General features: G+C 32.7%; 2 protein-coding genes across 2 annotated transcripts; both read left to right on the top strand.

Annotated features, from left to right (window-relative positions):
* The first annotated feature begins 16,434 nt into the window (after positions 1–16,434).
* Positions 16,435–17,992, top strand: LOC109602863 (RNA-binding protein FUS-like). The gene is made up of 2 exons (XM_020019314.1): positions 16,435–16,478; positions 16,938–17,992. Exons 1-2 carry the CDS (start codon positions 16,467–16,469, stop codon positions 17,865–17,867), a joined length of 942 nt encoding a protein of 313 aa, XP_019874873.1. The 5' UTR covers positions 16,435–16,466; the 3' UTR covers positions 17,868–17,992.
* Positions 17,993–20,108: 2,116 nt separating this feature from the next.
* LOC109602860 (claspin) lies at positions 20,109–25,247 on the top strand. Its single transcript, XM_049961404.1, has 17 exons — positions 20,109–20,719; positions 20,775–20,906; positions 20,958–21,086; positions 21,140–21,363; positions 21,416–22,057; positions 22,109–22,323; positions 22,381–22,526; positions 22,578–22,866; positions 22,917–23,062; positions 23,119–23,256; positions 23,310–23,814; positions 23,866–24,012; positions 24,066–24,240; positions 24,304–24,419; positions 24,472–24,770; positions 24,822–24,977; positions 25,031–25,247. Exons 1-17 carry the CDS (start codon positions 20,186–20,188, stop codon positions 25,163–25,165), a joined length of 4,128 nt encoding a protein of 1,375 aa, XP_049817361.1. The 5' UTR covers positions 20,109–20,185; the 3' UTR covers positions 25,166–25,247.
* The last annotated feature ends 197 nt before the right edge of the window (positions 25,248–25,444 follow it).

Raw genomic sequence — 25,444 nt, 5'->3', positions numbered from 1 at the left:
AATATGATTGTAATACTTTTTCACGTAGTAAAACAATTACTTAAAAAATATCTTTAAAATTTACACCTATAAATAATTGATTTATTCAAAAATTTTTTTAGTAAAAATATTAATTAATTACAGAATAATAACTGATTAAAAAATTAAACAAAAATCTTAAAGCATAAATTGTTAGAAGTTAATAATGTGTCGGACCCCCTCTTTGATTAAGACACTCATTGTTATGTCGTGGTATCGATCTTATTAGAATATCCACATTTTCTTGTCATTCCACACGAACTGAATCTGACGTCTTAGTTCATTAAGAACCCGTGGAGGGCACTGTAAATTCCTTAAGCGTCGCCCCGTCATATCTTACACATGTTCAATTGGGGAAAGGTCTGAAGATCTAGATGGCCAAGGCACTAAATTCACATGGGAGGCTTCTAGGAAGTTTAACGCATTCGTGGCAATATGTGGAGGGGCATTACCTTGCTGAAAAATTAGTCCGAAATCTCTTCTTATGTAGGCAGGACATTAAGGCACCAAAACGTCATCCACATATCACTAGGACGTCATATTGCCACTAATGAAAACTGAAGGTGACCTGCTACCATAAGCAATAGCACCCCATACCGTTACACCCATAGTGTTATGAATATGACTCTCCACAGCAAAGCCAGGATCACGTCTTTCTCCACGTCGTCGTCTTACTAACACATGACCATCGTACATGCCCAAGCAAAAGCGTTCATCACTAAACACAATGTAATTCCATTCGTCATCCCACTGTTGACGTTCCATACTCTCACGTTATGATATTAGAGCAAAATTTATATATTTTATTATCATTTTTTGTTTGTAAATCTTCCAAAAAAGTCAATAATTCGAAAAATCTAATCATCTTTCAACAATATTGAAAAGGGAGATAAATCCGTAGACCAAAAGATCTTATGCGGAGGAAAACAGATCGAATATCAATACATTCATCGGTAAAAAGTTCATCATGAGGCGACTCTTATGGCTTTGTGGTAGCTCTGCGTCTTCCGAAACCTCCTGCTCTACCTCTTCTGCCCTCTTCACTCCATGACTGCCAACATCGTATTACAATACTCACATTTCTATTCAATTCTATTTTTTGTACAGTTAGTATATGTTGCATTATATATTTATCTTTCTTTAAAGAAGTGAAAAAATCAAATTTTGTAAAACTATATAAATAAATAAATTAAAAATAACTACGGAAAAATACGTAACAGTACCTAATTATTATTTTGACTCCGGATATCGATTGATTGAATAAAAATCGTACTTCCCCATGTACAAATGTGCCGTTGAATAAAATATGAATCGGCCGGGGGGTGAATAATAGGCGAGTTTCGCGGAAAGAAAGTGAAATGAAGGGTAAACGTAAATTACATTCAGGTATGCAGATGAGGCATGCAAGAGTGGCGATGTAGTGGCCGATACGGAACGGGCGTCGGTGTAGGTATGAATGACGCCACACGCAAACGGCGTCCGCACCGCCGATCGCATTCCCATGACTGGTGCGTCGCGACGTCCCGTCTGCGAGGGGGGCTACGCGACGCACACAGGTTGCCTTGTTAATTGACGGCTCAAAAAACAAACCGACCCACGCGAATTTTATTAACGTCTCCCTGTTGTGTCGATAAATTTTGTAATACTATTATTTTTGCGATAATATAGGTAGATAAGGAAAAAAATAGATACAGTGTGGGTCATTTAAGTTAATGAAACTGGAAACAGCCCCGTAATTTTTATTTTTGACTTTATGTTATTTAATTATAGTTCAGAAGGTAATTCATAATTTTTTTATCTATAATCAATCTAAAGGGACCTACTCCAGAAAAATTGAAACATCCCATAGCAAAATTGAACGCATAACCATCATTTTTTCATAAAATTTGACTCGTTTCTGTGGTCCAGTGAATGTGATCCTAAATAAGTCGAAATTGGACATTCACCATTTTGGTAAAATCCAAGGTTTTTCTTGTAGATCTGGGGTCAAACAAACCCCTATTCACTAAGAATTTTCTCACAACCCTAAATCTAATTTCAGTAAGTCCTATTTCCTCCAGGTTGGCTTTAATTTCAGTTGACGATGAGATTCGATTGTTTTTTAACATTTGAATTATCAAGTTATGGATTTTCTTTCAAGTTTTTCGAACTCAGACAATTTTTTTTGTAGCTACACTTGGCCAATTTCTCTAAATTTATTATTAATAAGGAAAACGGTTAACTTATTTAGCCGTAAACTCTTAATCATTTCTTCTGTCTGTGTTGATAACTATGATATAACTGTTTCATTCTATTTTTTAGAATGTTCGATTGGGGAAAGGTCCGAAGATCTAGGTGACCAAGGCAGTAAATTCACATGAGAAGCTTCTACGATGTTTAATGTATTCCCAGCAATATGTGGACGGGCATTACATTGCTGAAAAATTAGTTCGAGACTTCTTCTTATATAGAGATGAAAATAAGGCTCCCAAACATCATCCACATATCGTTGGGTCGTCATATTTCCACTAATGAAAACTGAAGGTGACCTGCTACCATAAGCAATAGCACACCATATCACTAAACCCACAGTGTTATGAATATGACTCTCCATAGTAAAGTGAGGATCACCTCTTTCTCCACGTCACCGTCTTACTATCAACAAAAAATTCACCAGCAATCATCCGTGTTGAGCTCACCCTGTCTCTTAGGGCCAATAAGACAGTTTTGTGGCTGTGTGATAGCTCTGGGTCTTCCGGAACCTCTTGCTCTACCTCTTCTGCCCTCTTCAATCCATGGCTCCCAATAATGTATTATTATTATGGCCACTACTCTATATAAGAAGATAATTTTAGTATTTCTTTTACTTCTTTTCACGTCCACACTGTATATTAAAATGGAAATACAAATAAAATTGGTAACAGGGTGTTTTCATCTTAACTGGGCCATATTGTATGAATATTATTAACATGTAACAATGTTATAATGAAATATTTTTACAAAATATGTCTTAAGGGTTAAACAACGTAAAAAAGAAGGTAAACGTGGAAAGAATTCCCCCAGCAAAAATAATGGTATTTTAAAACCGTCTGGGTGGTTCAGACGTTAACACTAATTGACCTCGGGCAACGTCAGCTTACGGCGTCGACTCGAGTGTCTGGCGTCGTGGCGCAGATTAACTCAACCGGTCCCGGTGAGAAATTGACTTTAATCGTGCTGCAACAATCGCCTTAATACGACAATTAAATAATAATAATACCGCATTAAAACACATGCAATTATTTATTCATGCCATAATGCCGAACATAAAATTACCGGTTGCGTAACAATAACATGAAAAATTAAACAAGTAAACAGCATAACTAAAAAGAGAAATCCGTCGTTTCCTCGCCGTATAATGACACGTTGCGGTTCGGAACTTAATTGATTTACTACAACTCTTTAGTGATGAAAAGAAAAAAAAAGTGTATCCGGAGACATAATCAATTCGTTCTCATAAAATATACACAACATTATGCCGGTGCGTTTAGTAAAAAATGGGCTTGCATGATGCTGTTTTGTGTATCCTGAATAACCGTTGGAATTTCGCGTCGCCACTTCGAGTATTTCCTATAAACCGGCATAAATTTTATTCACGCCACGTTCACGCTCAACCAGATTCGTTTAGTGGCGTCGGAATAACGCCCGCAGCTGGAACGGAGAAACATGTTTCCACTAAAGACTATTTCCACGCAACGGGAAGAAAAAAAAGAGGAAAATTCTGTATTTCTTTCGTGGCTTTGTCGAGAGATCAAAGTATTAGCGGATTATGTCTGCTCCCTACTTAAGGGGTTTTAGTTTGATAAATTTCATTATACCACACAAATAAGTAAGTATATATCACCATGGTAATACTTACACCTTGCACGGAAATACGTTTACTCTCATTTATGAGAGAAATCATTCCGGTAATCCCCACATGTAATTTTTGAACATATCGAAGAGATGGAGTCAAATAATCGGCTTGTCACGCCGTGACGGCACCGAAAATTGATTGGAATGTGTACATTTCGATAGATTTGTACAATTATCACCATTACTAGAGAAATTTACAACACAATAATCATCGCCGAAACGATCCATCAAAGCCCAATAAATAACTGGATGGAATGCATGACCTGCTTTAAAACAAAAAAACCATATCAGAGTTAATTAGAGAGGTGAAATGATGATTGTATCTGACTGAGCACGGTTATACATAATAATTGAGAATGCTGTTATTTTTTTTTTTTCGGCAAATCCCACTCTCTAAAGTAGATGGACCATGGTGGAACACCGAGAGGGATGTAATTATTTCTAATTTAGGTCTGGTCTTATTCTTTATCTGATTTAAATGATTCCTCTACGGCGAATAATTAATTCCGTTTTAAGACTATCATTATGCAGTTACTCGAGTTATTAAATAATGCGGTGTTTAAAAAATGATTAAGACGGTTCTCATTATTCGTGTAATGATGAGTTTTCTTTTTTTACTTTCTAGAAGTAGCTCCACTGTCACGTTTGCACAAACAAATCGATCTTTTCTACGAATGGACGTTTCGAAATTGTTCCGTGTTAATTTTACGAATGAATCACTTCGGGAAAAATCCAAAATCGATTTTATTCATTGGTGCCGCACAATGATGAACGAAATAACGAGCATAATTAGCTAATTAATCGTAAAAATATTAATCACCGCAAAAATGTATTCATCGTTTTAATTTATCGGTCAGAAAGGATTCGCGTTGTCTTCCACAATGGATTTCTATTAATTTACAGTTGTTCAGTTTTCTATTGATAAAAGGCGCAACAGGAAATCGAGTGAAATTTGTGGTTTTTATTCAAAATACACGCAATATTTTCAGTGCACGCCTCCTCAATGAAATATTTCAGTCTATTGTGTCAATTGTTTAAAATTGTTTGCGGTTCTTAGTGGGATTATTATTCAGATTGAATGGATATTTCTTTAACATTTTTTACGCAATTGTTTTATGTAGCTTTTGTACTTGTCCTTTATTATTTTGAAAATACTTAACACGAGAATATTTTTTTTAGATCACAGTAATCACATTAACTTACTTGTGGAAATGAATCCTTCTCTAGTAAAATTTTACTTAGAATAAGAAAGTTTTTTAGGATGATCCACTTTTTTGAAATATCGCTAAAAAGTCATATTTTTGAAAATTGTGGTACATAATGGCCCAATAATAATGTTAAAACAGTATACTAACTGTAAAAAATGCAATATCCAGAACACATTAAGATATTTTCATAAAACTTGCAACCTGTTAAAATGAAGCCAATCGGAAAACGTATTGTCGGTTTGTTGTTCCTTTTTCTTCATATTTTTATGATATTTCAAACAAGCGTGTACTTAATTTTTGTCACAATTTGTTTTATTTAGTAATTTATAAGATTTAACACGCCTAGAGTACGAAGAAGAAATAATTTTATACAATTTGATAGAGACAATAATGGGCCTGGATGAAGTAGAAATTTCATTTCGTTTGAACAGAAATATGAGTATTGTAACACGATGTTGACAAGAGCAAGAAATTCCGGAAGACCCAGAGCTACCACAGAACCACAAGACCGTCGTCTTAGATTATTGGCCCTACGGATTTATCGCCAGCAACGTCAACAGTGGAATGAGGATTGTAATCACATTATGTTTTGCTTAGACATGTATGTTTTGGAGCCTTATTTTCATCTCTATATAAGAAGAGATCTTGAACTAACTTTTCAGCAAGATAATGCCTGTTCACATATGGCCAGGAATACATTAAACTTACTAGAAGTCTCCCACGTGAATTTATGGCCACCCAGATCTTCAGACTTTTCCCCAATCGAAAATGTGCGGAATATAACGGGGCGACGCTTAAGGAATTTGTAGCGCCTTCCACGGACTCTTAATGAACTAACATCTCAGATTCAGTTCCTGTGGGATGAGATTCCACAAGAAAATGTCGATAATCTCATTAGATCGATTCCACGATGCCTCAATGAATGTCTTATTAAAAAAGGGGGTCCGACCCATTATTAGCTTCTGACAAGCAGATCAAAACCAATGCTTTTTTTCACTTGATTATTTATAGGACTTTTTTAAGAATTTTGAATCCACAGGCATGTATCTAGTTCTTCGCATAAGATAAGTACAACCATCTGATTGGTGATGGGTTTACTTTGGACTTCCTGATCTGATCAGATCTGAGTTTGCTTTTTTATCTACAATAATTGGTATAGCTTTAAGTTTTTTTAAGGTAGGGATCATTATTGTTATACTCAGTTAATTAAGGGAAGATGAATTTTTGTCAGTGAAGGCTGCTTTAAGAAATTTCCTTTTGTATCAAGATTCTTATTCCACTATCTTCACCTTGTCTTATTCAAGTTTCCGATATTTCTCCCAAAGGTGTTTGGTGACTTCAAAAAAAGGGGATTTTGTCTTTTATTATGACTAGTGGTCGTTTAGTCTCTAGTTTAGTTTCTATGTAAAATTTACTACATTTTCAGGGTATTTATATACACAATTTTTTGTCTAATTTTGTTCTTCGGATTTGTTAACGGTTAGTATACTCCTTAGTGTTCTCATTAATGCGAAAACCTTTCTAATCTTGCATTGTTTCGCCATCCTTCTTATTTTTTCACTTTGTTCTGTGACGTAAGGAGTTTTTAGGGTTGGACGTTTTAGTGTGGATGATTTCTTCAATCCGACTCTCCATTGATGTGCCCGTTAATAAAAACCTGAAAACTTTGAATGTTAGTAGCTCTGATTGTCATTGTGTTACCACCGTTTTCCTGAAACTGTCTCTCTGAAACATCGGGCAGTACCGCTCCACAAGCCAGTGGTGGCGGGAAGCCAACGGATCAAACTGCAAGTCCAATCCTCACCCAGGAAGGTCCTTGGACCTTCCTCAGATTGGACTTGTTCTTTCGGACCCAGTTGACAGGGGGCTGGCATCATTGTCAGCAACATTTGGTCATGATCTCCGGATCGGCACCCGGAGAGGGGTTTACACTTTCCCCTCTCTGTCCCCAAAAAAAAAAAGTCTCTCTGAAACGTTAAACTACCTCATAGATGAAAGCCAATGATTTATACAGGAACTAAATGAATGTGACGTACGACTTTGGTTGACATTTAAGCCCGTTGTTCATAGTTTTTTCGTAAAGAAGAGAATTGATAAGTAAAAGTGGTTAAGAATTTATCGATTTTAAGATAACTGGGCTACACAATTACAAGAAACTAAATATAAAAAGTAAAAAAATGTATATGTATTTTAATGCTTGAAAGTCAGAAAATATGGAAAAGGGTGAAAAAATATCAATTTCCTCGAACTATTACAGTTATTAATGAAAAATAGAACAAATTCCTATAAAAAAATCCGTTTTTACAGACCAAAATGTGACTTCATGTACTGCAATTTACATAAATATTTATTTTTCCGGATATTTCAAATTAAAAAAAATACCCTAGAAAATGTATGCTCCGGATAATAAAATCTGAAAACCGGTTTTATTAAACAATAAATATTACCTAATTAAACTAATAACTGTTACACCAGCAATTAAACCATAAATAAAATCTGCACTGAGATAACGAATAAAAAAAAATCTTGCTGCAAATATCTGTGCCAGCCGACCACAAATAAACGTCGAATCGGAACTGCAAATCTAATTTGAATAATCAACACATAATTATAATTAATATTTAAACGCCTGAACTAATTATTACGTAACAACCTTCACCCTGACAACTGCTGGTTGGTGAACCCGTCTCATTTCGAGACCCACACAATCGCGATCTGTGTGTGTGTCTTCGGAAAAAACTTCCTGTGTTATTAAAAACCGTTGACACCGGGCACTCGCGGCACCAGAAAAAATCATAACTAGTTCGACGGGAGAAAGTCATTTCTTTTTTTTTACGCTGCTGGACAAGATACAATTGTGAAAGGTTGCTCTAAAACCGTACGACATTCCCCAACAATGCGGCGGATGATATCGGTTTTTCGTAAATCGCCATCGTAATGTAACGATGCAGTTAATTAAATTACGCCGTTCGGACTGTTGTTATTTTATCGCTCGTAACGTACGAGATCGAGTCGATCAAAAATGGTGGGAATAACAGTACACACTTGCCAACAATCTGCGTCGAAGCCGGTAATTTATTGTTGATCCAATACGGCGGAAGTATGTTTATAGTTAACTGGTTTAATTAAATGAAATTTAGAAAAGGGTAAATGTGAATGTCTTTCTCCGAGTAAAATTAGTTCATTTCGTGAAACTTAATTCTAAGATTTAAATGCCGATACAGTTGTGTGTTTTATTCGGCTTGATGCCAGCAACATTTTTCATGCACAATGCACTGAATTAAACAAATCAACGGCAGGAATTATTTGAGATTCTCCGAATTAAATTATTTTTTTAGACTCTGTTTAATTACGGTTTGGTGTTAAATGGAAGTCTCTTAAATGGTTGTTAAACATATAAAAGAAATTGGTAGAAAGTGTATCAGACAATAACACTAAAAAATTGATGATCTATCGATTGAATGACGTTAGATGTGCATAAATCGCAGAATAGAAACTAGGCCTACAGTGTTAGAAGATTACAGTAGAAGTGACTTTGCAACAGTTTCCACTGGCGATGACCACCAGTAGAGACTTTTTGAAATTTCAGTTGTATAAATCACACTAGTTCACTCGAAAGTTATGTTGTAAATCACACTAGTTTACACGAGAGTTATGTTGTAAATTGAAGTACATTGTTGATCACGTAATGGAATGTAAAAACGAAATAATTTGGTAATTATGAACAATAAAATAGGAGCAATTTTGTCAATATTTTTCCATATTTCCAAACTTTCATATAAAAGTCATAGAAAACAGTTCAAAACCAATTGAGTGGAGGAGCCTTTTAAGAACATCTTGAGCCTATAGACCATAAACCAAATAAAAACTTTATACATGTCAAGTTCTTATTTTTCAGTCAATCATTGGTCACTTTTAATTTATTAAATCCTCCTTTATTTGCTTCATTTATCAGTCATTTAGGAATGCCGTTCATGTTTTTTTATAAACAAAAGTGTCAATAAATATGTAAAATTTGTTAAGAATTTACTACTTTTAAAATTACTACACCAGAGATGTTATCATGTCCTTAAAATTATTTTTTCTTCTCTTCCTAATTTAGGTACTGAAAATGATGAACTAAATGAACATATCCAATAAAAATTAATTGATGTTGAAATAAGGTAACACAATTATTAGAAAAAGAGCATGTTAGTTGAAGGACAATTCTAAGAGAAACTGATAAGAAAAACAGCAAAAACAAATCAGTATATACTCCTTTTACAATACAAATAGAGACCATAGCTGGCATTATTTTATACCATAATAATACAAAAGGAAGTAAAATTGTTTTATTATATTTCATTTCATATATAACACAAAATCTCGAAAAAGCAACAGAATTTTTGGAAATTTCTTAATGTTTTAATTTAATCAAATAGTCCAAGAGTAAACTCATTTTACTTCTTTTCTTTGTTATCTAATTTTCAAGTATTAAAAGTCACAAAAAATAGACGACAAAAATCTTTACTTGACTCTATAGAGGGTGAATAGAGCCACAATACTGAAATAGTATATTATACCGCATTTTCATACATTTTCCTTACTGTGCTGAATTTGAAACTAAATGAAATAAAAACTTTTTGATTTTTTTATACATGTCAATTTGTCATATTTTTATATTTTCTTCCAATCATCACTGATTTTTAATATTTTTAGATTATAATATCAATCAACAAAACTAGAATGGTATACGTTCAATTGGGTCAGTGAGAAAGAAAGAAGGAAAGTGTTTGAAGTTTGAATAATCTAATCCAACTTTTATCGAAAAAAAAACAGATTTATTCTCTTCGTATAAATCTCGACACAATAAAAAACTATTTCGATGTTAGTTGTCTTACATTTCAATATCTCGTAAATTTAAATAAGGTTTATTAAGAGACACAAATTCCTAAGGTGATGCATGATTTAGGTTGTCATTTAAGATTTTTGTCAACCAATGTTTTGATAATTATATAACAATTGTTAAGAATTTACTATTTTTAAAACTACTGTAACTGAGATGTCAATATGTCCTTAAAATTACTTCCTTTTCTGTTTCACTTAAATTTATTTCTTCATCATTTAGATATTGAAAGCAATGAACAAGATGAACATTAATTAATATTAATTATTATGGAATTAAGGTAACAGAATTATTGTAGGGAATGTTAGTTGATTAATGCTGGACAGGTCTAAGAAAAACTGATTAAAAAAACTACAGAAACAAACCAGTAAACACACTTTTTCCAGTACAAATAGTGACCATAAGTGACATTATTTTATACCATAATAATAAAAAGGAAGTGAAACTATTATATTTGATTTTATTTCAGACATAGCACAAAATCTAGAAAGAGCAACTGGAAAATGAACAATGATTTAGTTTAAACAAATATTTCAATAATAATCTCAGTGAATCCAATCTCTTTCAATGAATCTTAAATGAATATGACTCAACCAACCTTTATTTAGATGTACAACTGAATTGAATATAACTTTTCGGACGCAAATTAATTTATACATGTGCATGGTCAGATAAAAAATGAGACATAATAAACTCGGATCACAGAGTTTGCAAAAGAGAAGGGGACCACACACGGCGCTCCAAACCAAAATATAATTTCCTGTGCTTGATTCTGATTAAATTTATGAAGGACGACAATGGAAAGAGCATCTTTATTTGATGCGGATGTGCACAGGTCAGTTCAATCATGGGGTGGTCACTGTTCGAACGTCATAAAAGGTAAAAGCGAAGCTGCACACTCCCAGTTGGCGCGACACAAAGGCAAAATAATAAAATTATTTTTTTTATATAAGATCAATGAGGGAAACCTAATTTGATTTTTTTCTTTATTAATGTTTCCTTTCGGCGTGCATGTTATAAAGAGCATGTATTGTGACGCGTAATGCAATGACAAGAGCAAATTGGCTTTTCCCATTTAAAGAAATATGCGACTTGGTTCAATTTTAAGTGATTTTACGTCGGACGGTGCCTGAGGCAGTAGATAAATAAGTTTATGTGGATACATTATTGTCTAACGTAATTTAATCGTACACCTAAAACGTTTTTGATTATTTTTACTGGAAGAAGGCAAGAAATAAGTTCAATAAAAATTGATTGTGTTCCAAAAACTAGATGTTTAATAAGAGAAATTAGTGACACAATAAATCAACTTGCACACCGGACTACACAGACATTTTAAACGTTCCTTTTTGTGCAAATTTTAATGGCTTATTTAGCGACAGCAGAAATTGTATCCGAATAAAAACCTTCCACCCGAATGATTTATAACATTCACTTAAGACGATATGTCGATATTTCATCATTAAGTTGTAGCTCCAGGCAACTAACCAATTCACTCACAAAATGCTTTCAAAAATTTAATGAAATATCAAACAATTTGATATGCACACACCTTAAAGACCTGCATTATTATTTAATTGGATTACGTGGACATTCATATAAATAGATCTTTTTAGTTAATGGTCGTCAGATATTATACAACGATCCGAGGAAATGTTTTACATGGAATTTTTACCATTTTTTCATTAATTAAAGATTCATTGTAAACAGGCTATTTAACATAATTTAATAATTGCGTTGCTTAATAATCTCGAAAACTATTCTGGCTTACCATATGGTTCGGTGACAAATAGAAATGAACACAAATCACTTATAGTTTCTAACTCCTTAAAAAGCGCGAAACACTATTACCACCGTTTATTAAATCGTAAATACCTTGTAGAGAGCAGAACTTTTCAGTAAAATAGGCTTGCACTTCGATATAAAGACATCCACCCCGGATTCTGAAGTTTAAAAGGTTACTGATAAGATTTTCCATCTTTCACATTTCGCACTACTTTATAGAGAAATTCAATTCACATCCAATTTTATCGTCACAATAGACTTTCTAATAGGCCTGAATGATCCAATTTGATGGAAAAATGCTCCCCGACAATGTTACAAGAAATACCGAATATTGGGAAATATACTAAATACAAAAATAACAAGATAAAAAGGAGGCCATAATTTGATCAGATTTTAGGCTGATGTAATTTATTAATAATCATCTTATACACTCCTAATTATGTATTATATATATACTATTGTACATATTTCTATGATTTCATTCAGCAGTTATAAAGATAAGGTACCCATTTACTACAACTCTTCGTCATGTAATTATTCATCATGTCTTGTGAAATTACTAAAGTAACATGATTAGCAACAATGTTTAATTGGTGTCTGCCACCTAATTAAATGGAGTTTAATGAATGCCAGCTGATAAAGTCGCCGTTCTTATATTCTTTTTTCATAAACCATAAACACAATTGCATTTATATAATTAAAGTTTAATGTCCGGTTAATAATTTTTTTGCATCTAGTATTAACAACTCGTAAGCCAGCTACGAACTTTCTCCATTAAAAAAAGCACCGGTGACTAAAATCTAATACACCCCAAAATTAAAGACATCGGTGTCCACGTTCCGATTTGTTTGTTGCACGAAGACGAGTGAAACTGATTAATAATTGTCGGTAAATTCAGCCTCGTCGTGTAAATGCAGTTTTTGCCATTAAAACGGTTAGTTTCTTCTCGGCCGCCGCGATGGGAAAGTGCTGAATAATTAAGTATTAAACGGTCACATTTATACGTCATACGCATTATGTGATGTTGCGGGATTTGCGTAAGAACCGACAAAATAAACAGAAGTCGAATTGGATTTCTAAAAAAAAAAGAACCAAGAAACGCAACGTATCGTCATTCACGGACGTCAATATCGTTCTCGGGTTTGAATCGTTCGTCGACGTTTCACGCACGATCGTCAATTAATTTTGGAAACTGGAAATTTGCCATTGAGGATTTTTTTAATTTCTGTCTGCTTAATTGATTTAGTTCGATCAACTTAGATGTTACAGTTTTTTGCATTGTTCGTTTTCTGGTAAAGCTGTAATTAATGTTGTTCCAACAATAAAACGTTGTTGTTTAATGGTCAGGAAATACAGCAGGTTTTTGCCGACACACCGATTAATTATCTTTTGGCAAATTTGAAAGGAAACATACGATTACGTCTTGTAACCACAATAGTTATGTCCAGTTATGTGAGGAGTATTAACCTGATTGTAAAAATCATAAAAATGGAACGCTTAATGATGTTGCTAACAGAATTATTTATAAAAATAGATATCCCAAAGCTCTTTGGAATCCAAATCTAAACCGGGTTAATTTATTTATTAAATTAAAAATCGACAAATCTAGAAAATGCAATTAAATTAACAAATCAGTTCATTAAAAATAATACAATTTATTGATTCAGTTAATTTTTATTTTTGTGCATTACATCCTTACAAAAAATCGTTTATTACACACTTAAATATAGTTTGTGTACAATATTGGCCATTATTTTAAAAACTTTTTAAAATATTAAATATTTTAGCCATAACTCTTTCATTTAATGAGAACTGTTAAAATAATAATAATTTTCTCTTGTTATTTAAACAGTATTATATAAACTTTTATAATCTTATTCTTTAAAATGTTATATATATTTTTCTGAATTAAATTGGACATAAATATAGGAACTTTAATTTTAAAATGGATTTTTAATGATTAAATTTGTGTTATTTAATTTAATATTAACACTTTGTATAAAACCTTTTTGGTTATATAATTTGGACCCATCTCCGTGGTGTAGACTCGAGCATTTTCCGAATATGCGATAAGTCTATAGTATATACATTCAAGCTCCTTGAAGTGTTGAGTTCATTTAAATTTGTAAATTTTCCAATTTGTTTATAAACATTATTCCACATATCTATAGTTGTTTGGGTTTATAGTTTGTTGGAATTATTTCCTGACGTTTCACTAGCACGAGTGGCTAGCACAACTAAATGACAACTTAAACAACTGATGTTCTAGAAACCTTTACAGGCTTCCCCATGTTTTCTATAGGATCTATGTTTGGGGACTGGGACGGGCAAGAAAAAACATCGATGGTTTGTTTAGTCATTTAACCAATCCGTCATATTTTGGAGGTCCAGTGAATATCCTAATCAAAATTAGACTTCCACGTTTTTAATAGGAACTAGGGTGTTTCTTATAGGTCTGGAGTAAAACAAACCCCCATCTTCTCACAGTCTTTGTTGTAACCAAAATTATAGAATAAGACTCACATACAACAGACTCTCTAGACACAATGAACACCAGAGCTCATCAAATAGATTAATTATTATTTAAATTATAAATAAAGAAAAGGACAAGCAAATGAAAGAAGTTTAAAATTAATCAAGAATACAATGGAGATAAACACAACAATTTGGTGACCTCAAGCAAAGTATACAACATTGGTGATAAGAGGAATAATACATTTGGTGGTAACAAAAAGAAAACTATAAACCTTGAACAAATTTCAGCAAGTCCCATTTACCCCAGGTCGGCTTTAATTTTAATTGACGATAAAATTGTATTGTGTTTTGACATTCAAATTAACCAATTGTCGACTTATTTATCAAGTTTTTCGCTAAAATTTTTCGTAACTACCACACCACTACTGAAAACGATTGACTTATTTAACCGAAAACTTTTAGCCATCTCTTCTTGTTTCTCTTTATCTTGGTGACGTTGAATTATAATTTTTCTTACAGTTTCACTTCACCAATAATTATAATAAGCAAGTAAATAATCGTCTTAAATTCACAGAAAGCATTGAAAAATAAACGCAATTTTAAAAGAGAATAAAATTAGATGGACTAGTTGTATAATAGACAATAACAATAACAGAAAAAAACAATAAACATTATAGGTACTGACACCTAATTCAAGTAGTGCAGCGCATATTTGTAATATATTTTAATAAGTTACTATAATTATCTCCACTATTGTATATTTTGTACTATATGTGTGAGTAAAATTTCTAAATATCCTACATAAACTAATTTACTATACGGCTTATTTAATATCTCAAGAATTCCAAATGGAATTATTTATTTTTCATGAATTTATTAGCGCTAATTATCATTATATCAGGCTCTGTTGATTTTCATTTGCGTAATTATCGCATTCATAATTCAATTAGATCGAATCTCACAAAATAATTTATTTATAAATGTGAATAAAATCCATTGTATATTCATTAAATGTATTCTGATTGACTTCAGCTGTGAGAGCAAATCACAAGAAATTACAAAAATATGAATATAAAAAATATATTAAAAAAAATTATCGGCATAACATTACCCGCGACCTGAAAAAATTATTTAAAACCCAGTTAGGTATTTGCTTATTAATAAAATTATATCTAGTTAAAACGCTTTTAATAGTTGAAAATTGAAACATGATGGTACAACTACATGACAGTTACGAACTTTTACTGCGGTAATTCCTTATTCCGCCTTATAATTTATTAATTAGCATTTTATTCCGTATTTTTGAAACTTACAATAAAACGATTGCCAATAAAAGTTTAACAATATTGAAATTAATAGATTTATGCATAGTAAAACTAAGAATGCATTAATTATAATATATTAAATTTTACGTGTATGTTCACTTCTCAGTTTAATTTAAATATGAAAATTCCACGAAGCATCGTTGTTGCAAATAGTTACAATATTGTGTGGTATGAAATGTACAATTTTGAAATATTCAGCTGCAGTTTTAATAATAACGCGAAACGGTGTGTTAATGCTTTGACAATTAATGGAAGCTTTGAGTTATTAGCGGAATATTTTACACACGTCAGCAAACAGCTATTTCATAATAATTCCTATCAAATACCAATTTTTAGCATTATTATGAAAGACACCCTCACAGGATATAAATGTTCCACATAATTGACTCATTGTTAATGCAAATTGTAACTATATTAAATAGTGTTATATTTTTAACAAATATGTATGATCTACATTCAATGACTTTTTTTAATTTTATATTTTCAATATATTTAGTGAATATTATTTATTGTAAATAGTAATAAAATATTATCTGGTGCAGAATGCATGTAAATGTGAACACTTTCAATATAATTCAATGGTCAATTAATGAACGCACAAAATGAATGAATTAATTTACTACTGGAATAAATTGCATTGATACTAATCAATTAACGCATCTCGGAGAAGATTTAATCGTGAACATTCTAACGCGAATATAACAAAATATTTTAATCACCATAAAATATTAATCTAGATCATTTAGATATTAAAATTTTACGTATATCATCCATCTGAACTGTAACGCGATTTAAGGCCTTTCACTGAGAAGACTCCACCTATCCACTACTATAAAAAGCAAAACCCATCACATCCTAGCATCAGTATCAAACCGTTTTCCATCTTAAGCACACAACATGAGACTTCTAGTAAGTAACAGTTGCAGAAGAGTGTTGATCCTAACAAAAAATTCGCGATTAACCTGTTAGATCAGTGAAAAACTTTCGACGACAAAATGTGATTTGTGTGCATTTATCTACTTTCTCCAAGTTGTATGTGATTGTGGATACACAGGATTGTGTGACATATACTATAAGTCTTTCCGGTTAACGATTTTAAATTGTCTTTCAGCAACATTATTTATTTTCTATTCTTTTCGACGAGCCATTCGTTAGAAAATCTTCTTTGTGTCTTCGGTTAGGTTGTGTTCAGTGCATACATGTCACCACAATTTTATTCATCATCCTTTAATTATTTTCCAATCGAAGCACCCACACTGTTGATTTGATTTAAATTTTGACTACTAGGATGAAAAAGCAGTTTAGTCATCTGTCGAAATTTAAGTCATGATTCTTTATAGCTAATTAAATATTAATTGTTTGTTACAGAGCGCAAGTTTGCTTCTGGCCTTAGTCTTAGGCACATCAAATGCTGGATTTGCAGGAAGTTACGGAGCCGTAGCTTCCGGTAGCCAGGACCTGGGTCAGGGACAGGGTGAGTCGCACGACCAAGGACAAGGTTATGGACAACAGGGAGGTTGGCAGGCTATCGCCGGACCACAAGAAGGTCAACAACAACACCAAGGAATCGAACAATTGGCCGCTGCCGCTCTCCAGCAAGCTTCTGGATTGTTGCACGCTGCCGAAGGTTACGGTCAAGGCGGCGGCTACCAAAGCTACGGCGGTCAAGGATTGGAACAAGGTGGTGGCTATGAAGGAGGCGTTGGTACTGGCCACGGTGGTGACATAGGAGGAGGAGCTCACGGCCTCGACATCGGAGCTAGTCAAGGACTCGAAGCTGGCGGCCATGGAGGTCTCGAAGCTGGTGGTCACGGTGGACTTGAATCTGGTGGCCATGGGTTTGAGGGAGGTTTGGAACAAGGCGGCGGCGGTGACTTCGAGAGTAAACACGTAGAAGAACACGTAAACATTCCAACTCACACCATCGAACACACCAAACCAGTGCCAGTTCCTGTCGTCAAGAAGATTGGAGTTCCAGTTCCTCATCCAGTCGGAGTGCCAGTACCACAAGTTATCAAAGTACCAGTTCCACAACCCTACCCCGTACACATCCCAGTACCACAACCAATCGCTGTTCCAATCTACAAGTTGGTACCACAAGAAATTGAAAAGAAAGTTCCAATCACGGTCAACAAAATCGTACCAGTGGAAATAGAAAAGCCATACAAAATCGAAATCGAAAAGCACCACATCCAATATGTGGAAAAACCATACCCAGTTCATGTTCCTGTCTACAAGCACGTGTTCCACCACGTTCCAAAACACGGCGGTGGCGGTGGAGGCCACGGATGGCATTAGGGCGTCTTAGATTAGTAATCGTTGTTTGTTATTTATGATTTGTTGTACATTATTTGTTATTGTTTTTATACCTCATTTTTTCTCCTTTCATCTCATCTCTCTTCCTAAAAAAAAATCATCTTTCATCTTTTCAAAAAAATATTGTTACTTTTTTAAATAAAATGATTGATTGTTATTTGGTTTGTTTTATTTAACTTCAAAAATAATTATTAAACAAAATTTAACTTTTAATTTACTACCAAAAAAATTTTAATTGCAAAAAAAGGTCTGTAACGTGATTTTTATGTTCTATTTTAGATAATGGCCAAAATGTACATTTGTATGTAGAATTTTACTGTTGCAGCCTGTTATGTTTATTATATTTGTGAATTCAGTTGTGAAGACTAGAAACGGTGCAGTGTAGAATAAATTTGTCCACCGCATCAAAGAAATACGAACGCCCTTACAAAGAATTCACTAACTAAGTGACCAGTGACAAAAAAACCGTGTCAAACGAGCGACAACGAAAAACCTTTTAGTATTTGTAACAAGTGCCGTTTTACACAGGAATAAATGCATTTATTTGGAAATTATATAAATGGCAAATTGTTTCCTTCATATAAAATGAACATTTTTTTCATTAAATATAAATAAAGGGACAAAGGGAGTACGTATTTGCATGACCATTTCCGATAGTTAATTTGCAAAGCTTTGAAGTTATGTTTTAATTAATATAATAAGACACAACGGGAAGCCAATTTGATGGTTTCGACTTTGTACTTCAGATCGCTGGCAGATGTTGAAAGCAAACACGACAGACATGTGTGCTATTAAATCTAGTGCGGTGGCCACTGTGTAAACAAGAGACAATCTCCGGTCGATGGTGAACCCCCGACGTTTTGATTGTCGTCCCCGACATCGCACCTTGTTCCGGGCGAAAAAATCCGGAGCATAATTGAAATGTGCCAAGGTGAAAGAAATATCGTGTGTTTATTGAAAGTAAAACTGTGCAGCCTAGGTAAGAAAGTGTTAAATAATATATAATTTTAATTAATGTCCCATCCATCCATCTATTAGTCAAATGAGATGTATTTGTAATGTAATTATATTTATTTAAGATTCCCATTCAGTTTATACAGTTAATAATATATTGTACAAAATTAATTAATTAGGACATTGTTATTTTACTCTGTCAAATTGTCTCCACCTGAAATAAGACTGGAGTCAAGGGTCGCTGGGCCTTCAGAGCTGTTGATGTCTGTGGGGATTTTTCTGACAGTAATCCCGTTTAGTGGACAACGAAAGGCATCATCCCGCTGAGTCAATTAATCTAAATCCGTCGAGAACTGCGGAAGCCCCTTCCTTTTTCCTTCCTGTAGCACGACGGCTACATTCTAAAATCTAATTGGTTTTATATTATATGTTACTAACATATACTATTATTGCGACAATCTAGATTTTTATTGAACAACTGTTTTAATTTACAAATAAAAGCTGTTTAAACTTTATAATAAATATTCATAAAGCGATGCTTATTCATTTTTATTATAATTATTACTACAATATTTTATACACAAATACACAAAATCACAAATTGGCAAATATTAACGTCGATATAAATGAATAGTAAATCGTAAGTAATTTTAGTTATTGCTTTTATATATGAAAATAAAACTTCATTAGAGTCGGTTATTTTAATGAATTTACTTTTATTTAATACATCTGTAGATTTTAAGAATCAAGTTACACATTTAACTTTCTCCGAAGCAAAATATATTGTACCATTAAAAACGCAATCAAATTAATCTTGAACCGTGATAAGTGTTTTACTAATTCATTCGGCTTTCATTTCCCACGCATTCACTTAAAAATCCAATCAAAATTTAAACCTTAAACTACCTCCTTTTGGTTCAAATAGTTTTAACTAATTGTAATACTAAATTTCTTATATTGTTATATTTAAATTTAGAAAGTCTATATAAAGAAAAATCATATTAATAAATTCCAAAAATAACTGCATGTATTTAAATAATAAGGTGAAAATATATTTAAAAATACAAGTTTATTTATTTCGTTCAGTTCGTCGATATTTCAATTTCCTGTTCTGCATTAAATATTATGACTGTGTGTCATAGGCAGCCCAGACTACATTTTAATTTTGAGTTTATTTTATTTTCTCGTGGTACCCCTGTACCGTGTTATGTTGTCTACTCTGCGATTGAAAAACCCGCGAATTTGTTGAGAGAACAACATACATTTTGCGGTTGTGCTGAATAAGTCTATTTCCATACAATCAATTAACAAAATGTGCAAAGTGTTGTAGCTAATAAGAGTAAAAAATGAATTTGTCACCAAAAGATAGCTTAACAGGTGAAGACAGGGGAATAAAAAGACTTAGAGTTGATAGTGATTCAGAGGAACCTGACAATAACCCCAATGAACAAAGTGGTTGTAACGATAATATCTTAAAAAAACGTAAGAATAATATTGATTATAATGATGAAAATAGCAGTGATGGTACTGAGTCTGAATATACACAAAACTCAGAACCTGAAAAAGTTTGTGATGATAATACTGAAACCAGGGATACGATTGTAAGTACAACAGATGACCAAGAAGATTCCAATGTTAACATTAAAGAAGTTGAAGTTGAGGATAAATTAAAAAACAATAAAAATGAAATTGTATCAGAACATACCACCAATCAAGAAACAAGTTGTGATCAAGAAGGTGAAGTTGAAGTAGCAAACATTGAAATGGAAAATGATGAAAAAGAACCAAATCAAGATAAAACAGAACAATCAGATGCAACCAGTCAAGATGTTAACAAAGAAATTACTTCAAGTAATTCTTCTAATGAGAGTTTAAGTCAGGTAATTATTTTTAATACATCAACTGAATTGTAACTCATAAAATTGTGTATTTCAGAAAAATTTATCAGATGCAGAAATGAATGAAGAAATAGTCAAACCTAAAACCAGAAATATTACAGATCTTTTTGATTCAGATTCTGAAGAAAGTGTGCATAATGAAGACATAAACACTGGCAACACAGTTGAAGTAAAGTTAACTATTTTCAGCAATTATTGTTTTAATTTAATAATTTTTTAGAAAAATTGTTCAGACACAGAACCAACACATAATAAAACTAATCCTTTTGATTCTGATGAGGAAACTATTAAGCCTGTGGCATATAAAAAATCTAAATCTAGTAATAAAGAAAATGATGAATCAACAATGGTAAATAATGTGAAATATGCATTAAACAAATTTTTAGTAATATGAAATTTTAGATGAGTCAGAAGGAAGCTGCATCACAAAAAAAAGAAATACAGTCTGAATCTCAAAGGATGTTAAGAGAATCAAATATTTCATTACCTTACCACAAACCCAAGTCATACAATTTGAAAGAATTTCTTGCCAGAAGATCAAAACTAACTGCAGGAATTCCAAAAATATCAAATCAGCCTCCTTCTGTTGCAATAAAAATGCCAAAAGAACAATTAGAACTTATTTCGTGAGTATATTGAGTATATATTTATAACTCTTACTACAGTAGAGAATTTTAGAAAGAAAATTGAAGAAAGAGAAAAAGAAGTGAAGGAATTTTACAAATCTGATAGTGAGAGTGAAGATCATGGTGACAGTGATGAAGGTGAATCAGAACAGTGCAATGAAAAAAATGACTTAATAAACAATAAAGATGATACTACTTCCAATGATGCTGCCCCTACCCCTGTAGTTACAGAAAAAAATAGTGAACAGTTAGATCACGATGTAAATATTAATGAACTCCAGGATGATACAGATAATGTCCCTACTGCAACCACATCTCAAGAATCAGTTATGGAAAAGGATAATATAAATGAAAGTAACTCTGCAATTGAAAATGAAAGTGGTCCTAAACTTGATGAATTAGAAAATGAAATTGACAAAAATGATGCAAATACATCAGAAAATGCTGAATTTCAATTCAATATTGATGACCTAGATGAATCAACAAATAAACCTGCTTCAGAAAATAAAATAAAATCGGTTCTACAAAAAGTAACTGAGAAATTTAACATAACGCCAAGATTAAGTGGCAATCCAGATGAGGTAATTGATTTGGAATCAGGTGTTGCCAAAGAAAGTGAAGTCGTTAAACTGAAGAAACGTTTTAGCCAACATTTGTCCATCAAATCACTTCATAAACATCAAGTTAAAGTAAAGTAAGTGTAATTTTGTTTATGTGACCAGTTGTTAAAATTATTCTTTGTCAGTATTGTCAGTGTTACTGGAGGTGAAATTCATAAAGAAACAGTTGCTATGAAAATTGATGATGATGATGATAATCCTGATGTACAAGAAGAAAAACCAGGTGCCAAATTACAGAAATTAAGAGGGAAATTGCAAATGCAAATGGCTTTAAAAAGATCCGAATTATGGCAGCAAAAAGCTGACAGTATAAGTAAAACTAGTGTCAATGGAGAAATTGGTATTTATTCCATTTATGAAGTGTGTACTTACATGCTTAATATAATTTTATTTACAGTAACTAAGGAAGGCTATGAAGAAGACGCAAATGATGATATATTAGATAATGAAGATGAGGAAGAATTGACTGAAACTGAGAACGAGTCAGAGGGTGAAGATTTGCCAGAAAAGCCAAGGAAGAAAAGTGCTTTTGTTGATGATGAAGTATTTTTTAATAAATATTTAATTTTTTAATATTAATAATAATATTTTAAGGCTCAAGATGAAGATGAAGAGAATGACCAAGAAGATGATGAAAACGATGCCGATTGTGATCATGAAAATGATGATGGTGTTAAAGAAAAAGAAACTGATGAAGAAATTAACGATGAAACGTCGCAACAATCAAAATATTCAGATGTTTATGAAAACATGGATGATATTATTCCAAGAAAAAAGACTTTAAAAAGGATCATAAAAGGTTTCACTGAAGATTCAGATGATGACAGTAATGATACAGACACTATAAAAAAGAATATTATCCCTCCAAATGACGATCTTGCTGGTATGATTTACTTAGATTATTTGTATCCTTGTTTTAATTACAATTTCTAGTGACTGAAGATGATGTTCCTCCACCACATCAAACTGAATCAGCTAAAACTCCCCAAAAATCAATAACCCAATCAAAATCTGACTTGGAATTTTTGACTCCTGTTACTTTTATTACAGGTCTTCAGAATTTAAATTCGGCTTCCAAGGTACTATTTACATTGTAATATATAAACTGTTATTTATATAAATTTTATATTATTAGTTAAAGGATTCGCCAAATTTAAATAAATCACCCTTCCCCATAAAGGAACCTACTGAACCGTCTCCATTTAAAAATCCGAACTGGCATGTCGCCCTTCAGAAACAACTATTCAGTGAACCTGAAAATTCAGATTCCCAGGTAGTATTTAAAATCAATGAAACTTATTTGTTATATTCAAACAATTACTTTAGCCTGACAGCATATCAAACACTGACTCTGAAATGTGTACACAAGATGAAAGAGATTCAAATGTTTGTCCAAGTGAGCCTTTGAATATTACAGAAAATAGTTCCGAAAATTTGGATGAATTAGCTAATATGTGTACAGGCGGTTTTCCTTCGTCATTAAATGCAGACGATAAAGAGGCAGAACCAGTACCTACAACTCAAGACTTGTTAAACGTTTGCTCTGGGGCGTTCACTGGCGTGTCAAATACCTCGGATAGTATTTCGTATGAGATTAATCCAACAAAAGAAATCAAAAGTCTCGGTGATGATCAGGACCAATTGATCTCTCAACTTCTAGATGAGGAAGAACTAGAAAACTTTAAAAAGAAATTCACGTCTCCTGAAAAGAAGAGCAATATATTGGAGGATGGTGAAGAAGTTGTAGCGACTGGAGGTTTCATTGATTCAGATGATGAAGATGAGAACATAGAGATAAAAAAGAAGAAAAAGAAGAAACTTGTCTTTTCAGGTTTGATGATAGTTTAATAATTCCGATTAAGATATTATAAATAATTTTTAGATGACGAAGATTCTGATGATGAAGGAGCTGAAAGTGAAGAAATAGACTTACACGACAATGATGATGTCGAAGACGTAGAGGAGGAACCAAGAAATGTTGATTACGATTCAGAAGAAAACGAAATTGTGAATGAGGATGATGATGAAGGTTAATTTAAGATGAAATAAAATGAGTTTATATTACAATTATTTATGTTTTAGGACCTGTAGTACGTAAAGCAACGGACTTCTTTGATAAAGAAGCTGAATTGTCAGATTCTGAATGGGGAAGTGCAGATGAGGACGAAAAGGGCTTGGATGCATTTGAAATGGAATTGGGCGATGGGGAACAGTTTGATGAAAGTAAATTAAGAAACGATTTAGAAAAGATTCATATGTAAGAAAACTGAAAACAAAAATTTTAGATAATTTGAATTATTATATATTCGTGTATTTTCAGGCGACGATTGCAGGACGATGACAATCGTGACATAAAGATTCTTCAAGAGATGTTGCTTGAAGACGGAGAACTCCACGGAACTGGCAGGGAGAGGCAATTTAAGTGGAAAAATATTGGTATTTTACAATTATATTTTATTAAGAACGTATACAACATTGATATTTATAGATTCTATGGATAACGAAGAAGAAAAGAAACCCGATGACGATGACGTTTATCTGGATGAGGAAGAAAGTGAAGAACAATGGAGAAAAAAACGCCACGAACGGGAAATGTTCTTGAAAGAAAAACTTGCAAGAAAATCTGCAATACAAGGTGATAGTGATGATGATGACAATTTGGCTAATGAAAGTCACATTTTGAAGTTAGGGCAAAAAATACTCATGAAAAGTCAAACCAGTTCTCAAAATACTAGCATGGAATCAAACAAGGTTGAAAGAGTTAAACAACCATTTACTAATTTATTGGTAAGTTCCTGATTAACTACAAAGAAAATATAATTATAATAATTCTTTTAGTCAAAACGAGGTTCATTTTTAACCAGAAACGACCAAGTGCTACAGAGAGTCGCAGAATTTAATAAAGTATCAGATTCAGTAGGGGGTACCTCAACCGCTAAAAATTCTAGAAACTTCGTCTTTCAATCGGTCTCTCAAACAAAATCCTTAACCGAGGTATGAGTTGATAAAAATTAAACAGGGGATATTTTTAAAAATATACGTTTTAGGATAAGAAAAGGAAGTCAGAAGGTGGCACCCCCAATGTCTTGAAAAAAATTAGGCTCTCTTCAAATTTCAGTCCACTGGTTGGAAAAAAAAAACTGGAGAAATCTACCAGAGCCAAGGAACTATTTAAACCATAGACTGATTTTATAAAATAATTTAAATTATATTGTTTTTAATTAGTGTTCTATTAATGTTGAATAAAAATTTTATTATACTGAACTGAACAAAAATGTTTTCAAGATTTCCTCAAGTGGACTAAAGTTTAAAACTCACCCAAAAGTATTTGTGGGACTTCTCAGGTCAATTAAAACAATTGTTTGGTTAATTAAATTTATTAAAATATAACTATTCAATGAGACAATTGACTAACAGTGGTGATTATGATGATGATTATTATTATTATTAATATTATTATT

This window comes from Aethina tumida, chromosome 1 (genome assembly GCF_024364675.1).
Source record: "Aethina tumida isolate Nest 87 chromosome 1, icAetTumi1.1, whole genome shotgun sequence".
NCBI classification, from domain to species: domain Eukaryota; kingdom Metazoa; phylum Arthropoda; class Insecta; order Coleoptera; family Nitidulidae; genus Aethina; species Aethina tumida.
This window is presented reverse-complemented; position numbering and strand designations above follow the sequence as displayed.

Excerpts from the sequence above, each read along its gene's own strand:
- LOC109602860 (XM_049961404.1), top strand. The coding sequence starts at position 20,186 with ATGAATTTGTCACCAAAAGATAGCTTAACAGGTGAAGACAGGGGAATA. Across the intron at positions 20,907-20,957 it reads ACACTGGCAACACAGTTGAA|AAAAATTGTTCAGACACAGA; the intron begins GTAAAGTTAACT and ends ATAATTTTTTAG. Across the intron at positions 22,527-22,577 it reads GTGCTTTTGTTGATGATGAA|GCTCAAGATGAAGATGAAGA; the intron begins GTATTTTTTAAT and ends TAATATTTTAAG.